This window comes from Filicampus tigris, chromosome 18 (assembly GCF_054856515.1).
Source record: "Filicampus tigris isolate MCC_2025a chromosome 18, RoL_Ftig_1.0, whole genome shotgun sequence".
Lineage (NCBI taxonomy): Eukaryota > Metazoa > Chordata > Actinopteri > Syngnathiformes > Syngnathidae > Filicampus > Filicampus tigris.
The window spans coordinates 5,298,227-5,315,000 of NC_141234.1; the positions used below are offsets into that span (position 1 = coordinate 5,298,227).

The following is a 16,774-nucleotide window of genomic DNA, read 5'->3' on the forward strand; positions in this document are numbered from 1 at the left end:
ACGATTAGGCTGATGACATCATGGCCACGTGTTTTTCTCGGCTGACCAATAATAAACAATATATGCATTTATGTTAGGTTTCATTAAAAGTATCCATCCATCCATTATCCGAGCCGCTTATCCCCACGAGGGTCGCAGGCGTGCTGGAGCAAAAGTATTCAATGTTCAAAATTATTTTAAAATGTTTCTAAATATATATATATATATATATATATATATATATATATATATATATATATATATATATATATATATATATATATATATATATATATATATATATATATATTCTTAAATGAAATATAATAAGATAATAGGAATAAAACTGCCGTGGCACGCACAGCTAAATGAAGCGGTTTCATGCAATTTCACGTCATGGGCAGTAGGGGGCAGCAGTGTGCCAAGAATGTGACTGAGCCTTCTGTAGAAAAAGAGAATTTTGAGACTGACTTGAGACAGAACAAATGCAATGCAGTATATGAAGTGATAAAATAAATTAAAAATACAAGTAATCCAAATCAAAATTGTTCATTTTGTACAATCAATAATACTACATTAAAAAAAATCTAAATACGCTAAAAGAAGTTGGGTAAAAAAAAAAAGTGTAAAAAACCTACTACTTTGGGTAAATTTGAACCAAAAAACAAGAGTTTACTTTGGGTTGTTTTTTCCAAAACGACCCAATTTTTGGGAAGAAAGTTGGCTCAAAATTGAAGTCATGGATCACTGCATTTTTCTCAAACATAATATAGAAATTGTAGCAGAAAATGTAATTCATCCAAACATCATACTAATAAAAACACATGAGTAAAAAGTCATATAAAGTATACAGGATGTGTTTTTTTTCACTACATTTGTTTTGAAGTGTATTATGTGTGTGTGGGGGGGGGGGGGTGATGAAGACTGATGAAGAAAAGGCACAACCCAGCAAAGTGCTACCTTAATAATCACCTGGGAAAAAGTAGCTTGCACAGCAAATAAACGCGGTTTAGGAGGTGCGGGGGGTTGGGGGGGGGGGGGGGGGGGTGCTGGGTGCTGTCTGCTGCTGCGTCCATGGGAGCAGCGAGCGCGGCCCCTCGGCCCCTTCCCAGCCTCGCTGGCTCCCCCTGCAACAAAAGAGCAGACGGTGATTGGGCCCCGGCTCTCTTGTCTGCGTCGGCATGGGGCCGCGGTTAAAACGCTTCCAGTCACCCGGGGGTTCCCGCCGGGGGACCCTCCCCTCATGACAGCTCCTCGACCTTCGTGCCGTGACCACCGAGACGTCGCAAGAATGGACGAAATGTTAGAAACGCGCTCCGGTGTGGATGTTGATCGCCTCCTGAGTAAACCCCACACACACACACACACACACACACACACACACACACACACACAAAGTTCAGCGGTTCTAGTAGGCTTTTCCTGACACTTTTCTGCTTTCAAACTGAATTTTTAGTGCCGTAATATTTGTTAGATTTCAAGTGTGTTTTTTGCAAAATACACGATAAGGCTTCCATCTTGCCACCCCATAGATTACGCATGTGAAGAAGATGGGAGACTGTCAATACATGGACTTAACAGCCAGCACTTGCCAGAAATTCCTGCATTCCTTTCAAAGTGTCTGTTGGGCTCTTGGCAGCCTTCTTTACCAGTTTCCTTCTCCTCATTTAAAAAAAAAATCTATTTTAGAGCAATGTCCAATTTAAAAAAATATATATATATGATTGCCTACACTGTGTTCTATGGTACATTTAATGCCTTTGAAATTTCTCTCAGAAAAATAAGATTGCTCCCTGAGATGAGAAAACAAAAATTGTCAGGAAAAGCCTACTAGAACACCTGAACTTTATTTGAACTTCATTTGGTGTCAGTCAAAAGCATTGCTCCGACCACAGTTCAAAATGAGTTTGAACGTGTTTGGTTAATACCAAACGCAGCCACATCCCCACTTATTAGAGGGTGTGCACACTTATGCAACCACATTATCACCGTTGTTTATTTGTACTTCTTTCTCAACTCTTGCCTTGCCTTCCCAGAGTGTGAGTGGCTGCTTGAAAGGACGAAGGAAACGGTGTGAGGAGCCAGTCCAAGATGAAGGGCCAGCAGAAGAAAAGGGGCAATTACTTCTCCTTTCTTATGGAAATGCTAATGAAGTGGGGACGCGGGGTCCCTCGTGGGAGGGGGGGCGGGGGGGGACAATAGAAGGCCGCGGGCAGGTTGAGCGTCACCGTGTCAACTGCTTCCTGTTAGAGGAGGCCGTTTAAGGCCCTGACTTTTACTGACTAACAAGCCATCTCCAGGCCTCCACTACAAAGAGGCGTCCCTCCATCAAAGAACGCCACGTCGTCCTCGTCCCGACACTTTTTCCCAGGACGGACGGAGGGCGCGGTGGCAGTACGGCGAGCCTACGCGGTTTCTCCACACATGATTCCAAAAACGTTCACGGTCATCATCCTAGCATAACAAATGATTCTAATTTGAATCGTTGAATTCGTTCGTCATTAAACAGACTTCATGTCGCTGATTGGCTGGGAGAAGTCACATGATTTCATTACAAGGTTACCAAATCGGATTCTTTAACAGGGTTTCTTTTATTTTACCCGCTTGATGCGCTCATTCTAATTGCATGTACTTGAGCAGAAAGGGGCAATACGTAGGTGGGGATGCTGGGCCCCATCTTGGGGGCCGATGCATCTATTGTCTTTTAATGAGAGGCTTTGATGTGCCCCCACTGTTTGCTGTTTGTACACCTGGGACCCTGTGCCTGCATTCACATTAGCTTGGAGGGGTGGGGGGGCGCGAGGGGGATCACTCGCCATATTCCAGGTAACACTTTTCAATCAGATGGCGTGGGAAGGCAGTAAAAGCAGGCCGGCCCCCTTTGTTTACCTCCTCCGCTTTACGGTGCGCTGCGCGAGCCCGCCCCTCCCTCCCTCCTTCCCTCAGCCACAAACATCACAAATCCTCCTTGCGACGGCCCTGGCAGACGCCGGCTGACTGTTGTGAGAGCTCCCGCCATCATGAAATTTGGTGGACGCGTCTATCAGAACAGGACGCATGAAAAAGTCTCAAAAGATCATGTCCAAAAACGTACAGGAAGTCGGTCGTTGGCACGAAAAAGTCTCAAAAGATCATGCCCAAAAATGTACAGGAAGTCGGTTGTTTTGGTATGAAACAGATCAGGTGAGAAGATGGCTAACGATTATTTCAAGGATTTTCAGAAAGTTGGGGAAAAAATTTGCCCGGCGCCAGTTTGACGCGATACACGAAATAGCCTCCAGGATCCAAGCGTGAAATTGAACAGGAAGTCGGCCATATTTGGTTAAAGATGCCATTTAGAGCAGATTGCAGGTCTTTGACTGTTAGAAAGTTAGAAGAAGAAAAAAAAAAAAGTCACCCTTCGACACTAGTTCCGATCAACATGAAATCGGGTGGACTCGTCTGTCATTACACGAGGCACAAAAATTAAACAGGAAGTCGGCCATTTTGGTTCAAAGCTGCCAATGAGTAAATTAAAAGCTTTGTACTTTGTTTGAAAATTTCACCCCAAAAAAATCCTCCCCCGACACCATGTTTCACCCAGCGCTGCGAAATTGGGTGGACAAGTCTATCATGACAGGACGCACAAAAAAGTCTCAAGGACCCATGTCCAGAATAAAGCAAGAAGTCGGCCATTTTGTTTTAAAGCAGATGAGATGTTTGATGATTGTTTCGAGTATTTTTGGAACTTTGAAAAAATTTGCCCTTGACACCAGTTTCGCTAACCAACACAAAATCGGGTGGACACATCTAAAACGACAAGAGGCAGGAAAAAAAATTCAAGGACCCGTGCGTGACAGGAAGTTGGCCATTTTGGTTTGAGGCCGCCATTTTGGGTGATTTGAACTCATACTTCACCAATGTCTTGGGAGCTTTTTGATTATTTGTGGCGTGGACATCAGATGAGAAGACGTGACCCCTGCAGGGTTCCCGCTTCCAACTCATTGTCCCTGCGAATCGAGGCGACGGCGCGTTGCGTGAACATCTCATTTTAATTGTGCATTTGCAGAGGTGAGGAAGTACCGCTGGAGGTGGCGGCTCTCAAGTCACACGTCCTGTGAGTAAATAACGTCGACCGGGCGGCCGGCCGGCCGGGCGGCAGCGCCTTCATCATGCCATCCTTTGACACTTACTGTTTGTCGGTGCAAAATGGCCTTTTGATCCCCTCGCTGACCCCTCCCCCGCTGTCCCAACACCCCACTCCCCCGATCCAACTTCACCGCTCCCAACTGGTGAGATGATATAAAAGTCTATTTGTGATTAATATCTGCTAATATTTGCCCATGTCTTCCTTGGCCCCTCACGTCATTCGGGCCCCCGAAGTGTGATCTCACGTGCATTGCTGCAGATGTGTGTGTGTGTGTGTGTGCGTGTGTGTGTGTGTGTGTGTGTGTACACACAGGCGGGGGGGTTCTGTGAGGGGGGGGGGGTTAACTGTGTTTTCTCACACACTGGTGTCTGCTGACTTCAGCTGCTCATATTTACATCAGGCAACAGCAACAGAGTCCAAAACACACTCACCCAAAGTAATGCAAAAAAATATGTATATTTAATATTACCTCTATATCTTAATGCAGTGGTTCACGTAACAATTAAAACAATATTAAAGTACATTTAATGTTATTGTAACCCACGATAACATGATGAGAAATTTGAACATAACACTGTGATGGAGATAGGATTTTTTTTTTTTTAATTGCAAAATAATAATTCCATTCAATGTATTGCACATAAGGTGAAAATTCAAAAAAATAAATATTCGGGGAAAAAACAATTCTGAAGCAAGATTACAGGAGATCTTGAGTTACTAAATGCCTCATTTGTTCAATTTGTTCTTTTGACAGTGTTTTCAATGCCACATACTGTATATTGATTGGATTTTATGAAGTGCATTCAAACGTGTTAATAATCATTCAATTTGCTCGTCGATGCTTTGACATCCGACTTTTTCTCCTCAGAAGTGTCAAAAAGAGCAGAGGCTGGCGCCATTAGCATGCCAAAGGTCCCGAGGGTCCCACCGCGGGGACCCCCGAGATGAGGGCCGGCGTTGGGTGGCGGGGGGCTAATTACCGGCCCCACTAATTCTTTTTATCCCTTTCAAAGGGGCCGGGTGATAAGAAGAGTTAAGTTTAGATTTCCTGAACTTGAAGTGGAAAAGCAACAGCGACAGACGAAAGCTCGGGGGTTCAATCCACATCGCTCTCAGTGTGTGCGTGTGTGTGTGTGTGCTGTGAGGAAGTGAGCATAGAGTGTATTGTGAGGCATAAAATGTTAACACCTGTGTGGAAAAAAAAATATTGCAAAATATGATATATTTTTAGGGAATGTTTTCGAATGGTTTTAAGTTTGAAATGTCATTTGTATTATTATATTTAATTCTGTTCAATGATATTAGAATATAATATTTTGGTTCCACCTGCTGTATGTTGTATGCATAATAAAATACAACATTCTTTGCTGTATTTAGGAAAAGAAACAAATATTTTTACATTTACATTTTTACAGCATGTAATGCATGTAAAAAAAAAAGTAAAATCTTTATTGTATAATAAAAATATTCAATAAAATAAATGTTGCTAAATTGTGTTATTGCCTACAGTTTATTTATTTATTACAAAATGTTGCAAAATTTTAAAATACTACATGTTGCTAACATTTAGATTGTATTTAACACTTTCATTTAAAAAACTATATTTTGGTAACATTTTAATTGTATTAAATGCAATAAAAAAATTAATCCAAAACTGCAAACATTTGTACTTGTGTTTACAATATTTCTATCAATTAAATAAAAAATACACAACTTTGCTACTTTTTGTTGTATTCAATACTAAATGAACCTTCACACAACTAGAACCTTTTATGAATATTATTCAAACGTAGTGTCAATATGACTATAAAATTTGAGGAGTATTTTGACAATAATTCAGCGTTGTATTGATAATAACAATAATAATAATGAGGCTTCAAAATGTCAAAATATTATAAGGGGGCATTGCTGATGCGGCGGTTTACTTCAGTTCTTTGTAGCTACGGCCCTGGAGGCGACATGGAACCGAAGATGCGGCTTTCCGCATCAACTCGCTGACAAATGAACAACATCACGTCAACGAGTGGTCCTAAAATGAGATTTGCTTTGCGTGGCGAGCGTCTTTTGCACCCGCTGAGTGTTTTGCTACCTGTTGTCTGTCTTGAGGGTCTTGACTCATCCCGCTGGGCCCTGCTGATTTATTTGGGCCGGCCGGGCGGCGGTGTCCTGTGGAAAATATGCATGCTTATGAGTGTCTCTTTGTCAAGCACCAGACCTCTGTAATATTTCGCACCCAGGTGACGCTGCGCTGCTGCTGCTGCTCGCCCGAATAGCCGCCGCTCGGCATCACTTTAACCCTGGCAGTGCTGCCCTCCTCTAACTCCATGTGGGAAGGGGAAACCTCCAGGTAGCCTTTCGCATACACTAAACTACTTTTTGAGAGAAACAATCACCTCTTGGTGTGAAGGAAAATCATCCAGGTCGCACTTGATGTGGCGCTACGTGTAACTTGCGTGTCTTTTTGTGGAATCCAAATCCAGATAGTGTTTCACATAACCTTCCTGTATTTTTTTAGGTGGTAGGTAAAAACATGGACAACCACTGCTCTTAAAGAGGAAACCAAACATATTGTTTTGTCAAGAATATGTCCCCCAGCAGGCCCACTAGTCGAAACACGGCATTCTGATTAATTAAGAAGCTAAATCCACCCGTTTTTAGCCATCTCAGGGGGCGGCCATTTTGTCATTTCTGTCGACTGAAAATGACATCACAACTACCCAGGGCTCAGGGAACGACCAATCACAGCTCGCCTGTTTTCTGAAGCTCAGCCGTGATTGGTCGTTACCCGACCCCTGGGTAGTTGTGATGTCATTTTCAGTCGACAGAAGTGACAAAATGGCCGCCCCCAGAGATGGCTAAAAACGAGTGGATTAACTCTTATTCCACAAACGCAATATTTATTAGAATGCTTTGTCTCAACTAGTTGGCTTGCATAGAGCATATTCTTGACAAACATATGTTTGGGTTGATTTCCCCTCTAAGAATGTAAAACACTAATGTCACCTGTATGGGACTCCAGGGTGAGTGTTTGGAGCTGGTCCAAGCATTTTTGGAGGGTTACGGCCCTTCGGCCAGGACGTTGTTTTGTCGCCGTGGCAACATGTGACTCAGCCTTGACGTATATTGCTCGCTTCCGGAAAGTGTGAGCTCCTATGATACCTTTAACACGTCCTTCCTGTCAAGTCACCAAAATGAAAACACACACAGACGGAGTGGTGGAGTTAAGGGGCTTTTTTCTTAAGGGGGGGGGGGGGGGGGAATACGGGATGCGAAGGTGTGAGGGGTCCCCTTACATTTACGGCCTCTGTAGTAGTGGAGGAAGTGGCGCAGTAAAGCGGCAGTCGCGCTACACAGCCCCCTCGGCTCAATTCCAAGTACAAGACAGTGGAAATGGCAGGCAGGAAGAGTAGCGTTGAAACACTACAAGGCTAGCTCAGACAGCTCATGGGAAATGTTTGACTTATGAATCCCTTTTTGCAATTGGAATGAATTGAAATGCCAAAACGTCACAATTTTTGGCTACTTTTTTTTTTTACATAAAAGAAAATAACACTTTATTGTAGAAGAACGTAAAATATGGCAAGTGGCAACCATGTACATTCTGTTGGATTTCCGTGTTGATGTGTGCCTTTAGGGGGCGTGGCCTACTGAGCAACATTTATTTAATACATTTATTTACATTAAGGGTTGCCAAACTGTGGGTCAGTGCTCTTTTTTGCGGGCTTGCCAACGGTCTTGGAATCTAACATTTTTTTAAATGACAATTCAAAATGTATTTTTAACTCATTTTAGTTGCAATAAATGAATGCCTGTCGTGTTATCATTAGTTCATGTCGAGTACATACTTAGATATTTTCTCAGACTGCTAATTATTCATGAAAAAGTGAAAATACATCATGTCAATTAATCACAGAAACTCACATTTTGCACAATATGAGCGTTTGATTTGCTTTTACAATATTTTAGCCTAAATAAGTAGATTTCTGTTTTTTACTTTTGAATTGTTGTAGTTTTACAGAGCTAAGGAAAATATAATGGGAAAAAAACAGGACATTATGCTTTAAAAATGCTTTCCGACTGCCTGAAATCCAATTTTGGACGTTCCATCCTGTTTTTTTGGGGGGGAGTGGGGTGGGGAAATGTTAAGATATCTTGAGGTGACCTAAAAATATCTATTATTGCATATGAGCGTGAGTGAGGCAGGATGCACACATGTAGACCCATTATGCAAATGCGGGCATCACTTGCAGGCCATGCAGGCCCAAGCACTAATGGGCCAAGCTCAGTAAACGCAGCCCCCCTTTTCCCCTTACTTCTCTCCCATGTGGATTTGAGACAACAAAAGATTAGCACTATTTGCAAATATACAACCGAGTTCAAAGGCAACACTCTCTCGGCTCGCTTCCCCTTTGTCTCACGTGTAGGCGCACTAAATCATGCAAGACTCACACAAATTTCTGCTGTGAAACTGCAAATCCTTATCAATCAATCAATCACATTTTATTTATATAGCACTTTTCATACATAAAAATGCAACTCAAAGTGCTTTAAAACATTCAAAGCAAAACATAGAATTATCTTCAATCAAAAGAAAAGATAAATTATTTAAAAGTTGTTGAAAGCCAAACTAAAAAGGTGTGTCTTGAGCTTCCTCTTAAAAATATCAACAGTCTCTGCAGACATGACAACGTGCGTAAAAAAGTGCGTTTTTCTCAACGGACTTCGTTATGGGGGTTGTTATGAACCAGAAGTATTAAATTGAGTAAATGTGGCGGTGTAAAGACGGTTTTGGAGACTGTCGGGAGACCGAGGTGGGCGCGTCCTAAACCACGCCCCCTGAATCCCCCCCCCCCATGCGGTCCCTTAAAATCATGGGGCCTTGCGCGTGTGTGCAGTCAGTACGCAGCAGCTTTGCTTGGACCCGCTGGTGTGTGTGTGTGTCTATGTGTGTGTGTCGTTCAAGCGGAAATATGAGCTCTTCCTCGTCGTCGTCCTCCTCAAACCCGGACCAGCGGCTGGAGCATCTCCTGAGCGCCGTGGAGAGCGAATTCCAGAAGGGCAGCGAGAAGGGCGACGCGTCCGAGAGGGATATTAAACTGTCGCTGGAGGACGCCGACTTGTGGAACAAGTTCAAGGAGTTGACCAACGAGATGATTGTGACCAAAACGGGACGGTAGGGCCGAGTTTTACGCACGCTCATTTCGACGCGAAACGCTATTCGCGAGCGAGGGTGACTCGCGAGTTAACGACTTGAAAAAGTCGTGATTTGAAAAATCGTGATTTACGCGCCTTACCTTTTGGGTTTGCCCGCAGACGCATGTTCCCGGTGCTCAGGGCCAACGTGAGCGGCCTGGACCCCAACGCCATGTACTCGGTGCTGCTGGACTTCGTGGCGGCGGACAACAACCGCTGGAAGTACGTGAACGGCGAGTGGGTGCCCGGCGGCAAGCCGGAGCCGCAGAGCCCCAGCTGCGTGTACATCCACCCGGACTCGCCCAACTTCGGCGCGCACTGGATGAAGGCGCCCGTGTCCTTCAGCAAAGTCAAGCTGTCAAACAAGCTCAACGGCGGGGGGCAGGTAAGGAGGGGGCGAGAATGGCAAAATGAGCCACGAACGGGCGCCGGTGTGATCTGATCGCAACACTTTTGACTTTCGCAGATTATGCTCAACTCCTTACACAAATACGAGCCAAGGATACACATCGTGAAGGTGGGAGGCATCCAGAAGATGATCAGCAGCCAGTCTTTCCCGGAGACGCAGTTCATCGCCGTCACCGCTTACCAGAATGAAGAGGTCTGTCTGGTGGTTGTAAAGCCTCGTTAAAATGATGACACTTTTTAAAAGAACATTTCTTTATAAAAAAAAAATCGCGATTTGACAGATCACAGCCTTGAAGATAAAGCACAACCCGTTCGCCAAAGCCTTCCTGGATGCCAAAGAAAGGTAGGACTCTTTTTCAGTTTTTAACTACAAATAATATCTTTGCTCATCTATATATATGCCAGCGGCGCATAGTGACAGGCAGAACAATTAAACGATCTTCCACTAGATGGCAGAAGCTACAATTAACTGCGAACCAGAATAGCTTTTTGTTCAACTTAATTAACAGACCAAGTTTCCCCAGTGTTCTATATTGTCTTTCGGCTATGTAAACCACTACACCTTCCAAACAAATCGTCTTCTGTATTCCAGGAGTGACCACAAGGACATGCCCGACCACAGCGTGGACAGCCAGCAGTCGGGCTACTCCCAACGTGAGTCTCCCGAATGGCAAAGTCCTGTCAAAAAATGCAACAAAGACAAGTAATAGTTTTCCCGTTCAACCCGACAGTGGGAGGTTGGTTCCTACCGGGGCAGAGCGCCATCTGCCCCAGCAGCAGCCCGCCGCAGTTCAGCGGCACGACGGGCCACTCGTCAGGCTCGTACTGCGAGCGCTACTCCAGCCTGAGGAGCCACCGGGCCAGCCCGTACCCCGGCCACTACCCCCACCGTGCCTCCAGTACCAGTAAGACCCTTTGCACTTTGAGTCAAAATCCAAGCTGGATGACTCAGGTTTTGCTTCTTTCTCCGTCCGTGCAGACAACTACATGGACAACACCTCTGGTACCCTGGCTCCAACTCATGACAGCTGGTCCGCCCTCCAGATCCCAAATTCCACAGGCATGGGCACCCTGTCCCACACCACTAACTCCACATCCAACTCCAGGTGAGCCCACCCACCACACTGTAAAAAAATACCAATTGACAATTATGACAAGTTGTTTGCTCCAAAATAATTTGTCCCCCAAAATAAGCCACTCTGTTCGTGCTTCTTCAGTCAGTACCCCAGTTTGTGGTCCGTGGCGGGCACCACCCTCACCCCGTCGGGCTCGGCGTCCGGCTCCATCCCGGGCGGGTTGACCTCGCAGTTCCTGAGGGGCTCCTCCTACACGGGCCTGACGTCCTCGCTGCCCGTCTCGTCGCCGTCCTCCATGTATGACCCGGGGCTGGGCGAGGTGGGCGTGGGGGTGGGCGACGCGCAGTTCGAGAGCTCCATCGCCCGGCTGACGGCTTCGTGGACGCCCGTGGCGCAAAGCTACTGAGGGGCTTGCAGTTGTTTTGTTCCGCTAACATCAATGTGTATATCTTTGTACATAGACTAAATTAACTCGCCGTGATGTTCCATGTAAACGTGCCTTTTTGGATTCAAGTGCCTTCCTCGCGAGGGGGGGGGGGGCATGCCCCCTCCCTTGCACATGTACATAACTATTTGTATTTGAACTGACTGTGAGTTGTTATTTATGTCATTTAATAATAAATTAAAAACACTGTTTACTCCCAAATGTATTTCACTGTCATTCTAACAGCAGTTAAATGGGTTGACTACAATTAGAAAAGGTTCGCACTAAAGCACTTCACAATGCTGGGATACGCTAAGGTTTAATACATTTGTTGAGCAATGTAGCTTGACAGAGTACTGAAGCAGCCTTTTGTTAAAATTGAAAGAGTGCACATTAAGGTGGAAGTAAACATATTTTTTTAAGAATATGTTCTATGCAAGCCCACTAGTGACAGTATTCAATATTCTAATAAATATTGCGTTTGGGGAATAAGAGTTAATCCACCCGTTTTTAGCCATCTCAGGGGGCAGCCATTTTGTCACTTCTGTCAACTGAAAATGACATCACAACTATTCAGGGCTCAGGTAACGACCAATCATGGTTGACCTGTTTTCTGAAGCTGAGCTGTGATTGGTCTGTACCCGAGCCCAGGGTACTTGTGATGTCATATTCAGTCGACAGAAGTGACAAAATGGCCGCCCCCTGAGATGGCTAAAAACGGGTGGATTTTGCTGCGTATTTCATATCCCACAAACGCAATATTAATCAGAATGCCATGTTTCAACTAGTGGGCCTGCTGGGAACATATTCTTGAAAAAAATATATGTTTGGGTTGATTTTAAAGCACTTCACGATGCTCAAAGTGATCTACTGCATTTATGAAGCTTTAGAAAGTGTCCATCCATTTTGATCCGATGTGAGTCCGAAGCAGTCGGCTAGCCAAGGTTGCCATTGAGGCGCTGTCTTTATGACAGGTGTGCTCATATATTTGTAAAGCACTGTAGCTTTAAAAAGCGCCCTTTTCATTTAGTTACAAAGTTACAAAACGTCAGTAATTGAGACGACTGAAAATTGAAAGGGTTCACAATAAAGTGCTGTCTTTATGACAAGTGGCCATTGGTCATCTACACAATCGGATGAGATTCAGTCCAAAAGCTAAATGAAATGATCACGCTTCATAATTACATCGAATAGCTGCAGCGACACACATTGAGCAAATGCATTCGGCATGACTGACAGGAGCCGCTATGACTCTAATGTGAGCGGTTCGGTGCATACCTGAGGGGGCTGCATGATGTCACGGGTGCGATGTGAGTGTCAGGTCCTCAGATGAAGATTGGGGGGCGGGGGGGTGTCAAATGATGGAGTGGTCCTCACCCAGGTGCAAATGAAGGCTGGAGGGTCACAGGGCCACGGGCAAACAGTAGTGAAGCAGCAATGTGACCTGCAGCTGGCAGGGGGAGGGTGGGGGCTTGACGGTCGAACACGGCACGTAGCCTAGCGTAGCATGTAGCCTAGCGTAGCAAACCTCATGAGACTCTTCGTTTGGCGACCTGGGTGCCAAACAGAGACAAGCAGTTCATTGAACCTGGCACTATTAAATGTTAACGACAGCAACAATATCAGCCATTAACTCCAAACACACACGTACAGAATATACTGTACTTTGAAGTCTTGCGTTAAGTTGATCAAAACGTGGAACCCCGGTTGTAGAATCTAACCACTGCTGATGGAGTGACGGCAAACAAAAACCGATGTACTGTCCCTTTAAGAACAAAATCATCACACTTTCTGAGAACCTGACTTTCAGTTAACTTCATTTGGTGTGCTGATGTTGAAAGCGCACTTGTCTTGACGTTGTGGCCAGGATGTTTGCTGTTGCTCTTTGCTCAGGCTGCCATTGTAAACATCCATCTGCAGTTAAGTCCTAGCTGTGCGTCTGTGTTTGAATTGAAGCCTTTAAAAAAATGATGGCCTATCTCCTCGGACCTGTGTTGGTCTTCCCTAATTGCCAATTGGGAGTTTGACTTGGAAGTGTGTATGCGTTTGTGTTCCAAATATACGCTTTGCCTGACACCCACGTGTGGAGGACCAACATAAGCACATGTTAAGGACGCCGGCCTTTAGTCAAGGATCTCCGCAAGAAGAAAAAAAAAAAAATAGATTTGGTTTATTAGCACATGGCCCTTTCTAAAGTCTGTTAGCTTAATGTTAATACAAAATGAAAAATGTTATCAACTGGCTCGCAAAACTAGCATTGCTGTTTGCTGTCGCTTTAAGAAACGGATATTTGGATACATATATGTAGAAAACATAATACTCACAGGTAGACATGTCCGGGGAACTTTTTTGGCACCCAAGTCCAAGACTTTTTAAAAAAAAATCAAATAAAGGTATCCCAACATAACTTTTTAACACTGCTGTAAGTCAGCAGAGGATCAACTTTAGTAAACAAATAAAATATTTCATTCTTCACTTTCCAAATCAGATTTTTTTGTCAGCTGATACTCATTTGCTAAAAATCGTGTGATCGGGACAACTCAAGTCACAGGCATATATTCTTTATCCTCTGCGAAAACGACTCATCGCAGTTTACTGAACGACTAGTCGTGATGATCTTTTGTGTATTGATTGTCCGCATTATACTGCCCCCGGGTGGCCAATATTGTACAATGCTATTTTTATTTTTAAAAACCCATCATGATTTTTGTTTTGTTGGTGTTATTAGCGGGGCTTGAGTGGATTAACGGCACGACACCTTCTGAAAATATCGTCATAGCCCATTTCCATACTTATCATTACATTTTTCATCTTTACCGTAAGTGGAAACAGATACACAAAAAGCCAAAGAAGAAGCGACGTGGCCTGCTACACCATTTTCAACATGGCGGTGGGTCGCACTGTCCTGGTGCCACAGCGGGAGATTTACGAGTGTCCGCTGGCCAAAAAAAAAAAAAAAAAGCCGTGGAGTCTGGAATAGTCTGAGGAGCTCTGGGCGGGGAGGTGTGTTTGCAGAACCTCTTCGGGCCTGTCCCTCTGATGTCTGTGTGTGTTCGTTAATGAACAAATTCTGCTACCTTGGTGAGACATTGCTCTCAGCTGAGTAGACTGGGAGAGACCTCCTCCATGCCCTCAAACAGCCCCCACCTCCACCCCACCCCCCGCAGGCGTCCCCATCCTTCCCACCATCGGGCCCCTGCACCACCATCGCCACCGCGGCTACTCGTGTCCAGTCTGTATATTAATATGAGAATGTTAACAACAACAAATCAAGTATATTGCACAATTTGTGTCATGTGATCCTATTGTGTTGCATTGTGGACGTTCTTATCAGACAAAACATTTGGCATACTTGCCTCTCATAGAGGGATTCAAAATGTTTTTCTTCTTCCAAAATCATGCATTTTACAGTTTACTAAACACAAGTGGGTTTTTTCTTCCATTGTAATTGAAACGGCACTGAGATGGTCCTCATATTTTCTTTTTAAATATATTATTCTAAGAGTTGAAGAGTCATATAGTTCAATTTTATTTTACTTGTGAGTATTTATTTTCTAATTATCACAATCATTTTAATGTAACCGTGTTTTTAATGATATAAAACTTAGTTCAAGTTAAAAAATATACAGTAACATTGATACAATGGTAATGTGTTAAACTTGTTTTATTATTCAATCATTCAAATTGATCATGGCAGGGTAGAAAATGTTTTTGAATTTCAATGTGTTTTATTTCATGACTTCTGAAATTTTTTGCATCATATATATTTTTTTACTGACATACTGCTTGCATTATTTTGTCATTTTAATAAATAGTTTATTAGACATTTACGCTAAAGAAGAATTAAAATAGCAACACTTAATTTTTATCATTAATTCTATATTTATTTACGATTTAGTTCGTACAAAGGCATGCCGCATATTCGCCATTAGCCAAACGTCACTTCGGCCTTCTGTCCATAATGAGCCGTCACCTTGCGAAAGTAACAGATGCCCGAGGCGTGTTCTGGAGCCACGCGCGCAATTCCACACACGAGGAACACTTGCTAGCCGGCATCAGCTAACGCACGTCGGCCCCTCGCGCCAACTGTTCAGCAAACTGCTGCAGAGGCGAGAGTAACATTTTAGCGGTGCCGCATGATAGCGTGCGCAAGAGTGAGAAACAAGACTTTTAACTCGTTGGGAGAAACACGGCAGGTTGGGAACTGCGTGTCAATGGTGGCGTTCACATGAGAAAGAAGGAAAGCGTGCTCTTGTTTGTATGCGATATATTAGGGTGAACATCCAAGTCAATGCTGTGTTTTCAGCTGAACAAAAAAGGGGGAACTTACTTTTTATTAAATAATAATAATAATAGCAATAAAAAGAGGGGTTTAATGTGATTTATACTTGTATTATTTTGTTTCTCTGAGGTTTTACTTGTGCTAAGCAGGCCAGATTTAATGTGCTGCATTTGACCCATGGGCCGTAGTGTGCTCATCTGGTTAAAAAAAAACAAAAAAAACAATAAAAGTAAAGCAAAACAACTTTCCTCTCATTTTTGTGACACATAAAGAGCATTAGCAGATAATTATAATTGATTTTTTAAAATTCCTCTGTGCAATATTTGACCAATAGACCAAATTGTGCTCACCCCTAGTCAAAAAAAAAAAAAAAAAAGAGGGCATAATTATTTCCTCTAAGAGGACTGTGATCAAACTAATTTTTGACAAATGAGGATTTGTATGTTAAAATGTTTTCATCTTATTTAGTTCCTCTGCATCACATTTGACCCATGACCTGTAGGTCCCAAAACTGCTGGTTGAAAGAAAGTTTGTTTTAGTGAAAATTTTAAATGGTTCATTAAGGGCTTTTGTGGGTTAAGTGTTCTTTTTATTTGACTTTTAATTGGTGTAGGTTATTCACGTATTAAAAAAAAAAAAAGTGTCAAGTTTAGGGGGAAACAGTGCCCTCATGTGGCGATTATAAATCAATGACAACACTCCAGAGGAAATAAATAGTTAACCTCAGCTCTTGATTTATTAAAAAAAAAAACATTTAACACCATGGAAAAAGAGATGAGAGTTACTACTTGATACCTGTATGTGAATGAAAACATAACGAGTTGACGTGCAGCCAGGCATCATGGTGGACACACACGCACGCATATACGCAACACGGCAAGTCTCAGCTGAATTTGGCTTTGGAGAAGTCCATCTCGGGATGCTGCTCCATGAACCTGCAGGCAAAACGGCACAGTTAGCGTCGCCCCCTAGAGGAAGTTTGGTGAAGGACAAGCATACTTTTTCAAGATGTCCTGCTTCTTCTGTTCTTCGGACGTGGGCAGGCCCATGGACTTCTGTCGCTGGTCGTACATCATCTTCTCCACCATGCCGCGCGTTTCCCCGTCCAGGTCAGACAGCTGCTCCACAGGCAAATGCAGATGTTTTCATTTTAATATGACTTTCTTCCCTTGTGATATTACGACTTTATAATCGTAAAATGGGGGATTTTTTTTCTTGGAATAATCTGAACATTATGACTGTTTATTTGTAAAATATTTTTTTTCCTGGTAAAATATGTCAAT

At 43.5% G+C, this 16,774-nt stretch overlaps 2 protein-coding genes across 2 annotated transcripts in view; one reads left to right on the forward strand and one right to left on the reverse strand.

Moving 5' to 3' along the window:
- The first annotated feature begins 9,023 nt into the window (after window positions 1-9,023).
- tbxta (T-box transcription factor Ta) lies at window positions 9,024-11,191 on the forward strand. Its single transcript, XM_086014619.1, has 8 exons — window positions 9,024-9,281; window positions 9,422-9,686; window positions 9,768-9,902; window positions 9,991-10,052; window positions 10,302-10,363; window positions 10,441-10,614; window positions 10,689-10,815; window positions 10,927-11,191. Exons 1-8 carry the CDS (start codon window positions 9,052-9,054, stop codon window positions 11,189-11,191), a joined length of 1,320 nt encoding a protein of 439 aa, XP_085870745.1. The 5' UTR covers window positions 9,024-9,051.
- Window positions 11,192-16,205: 5,014 nt separating this feature from the next.
- The window catches only part of nudc (nudC nuclear distribution protein), a 3,717-nt gene continuing 3,148 nt past the window's right edge, over window positions 16,206-16,774 (reverse strand). Inside the window, exons 8-9 of the mRNA XM_086014992.1 lie at window positions 16,491-16,609; window positions 16,206-16,426 (exon numbers count right to left, since the gene is read on the reverse strand). Coding sequence (XP_085871118.1) covers window positions 16,375-16,426; window positions 16,491-16,609 — 171 coding nt within the window. The 3' untranslated portion in view covers window positions 16,206-16,374. The remainder of the gene's footprint in view (window positions 16,427-16,490; window positions 16,610-16,774) is intronic.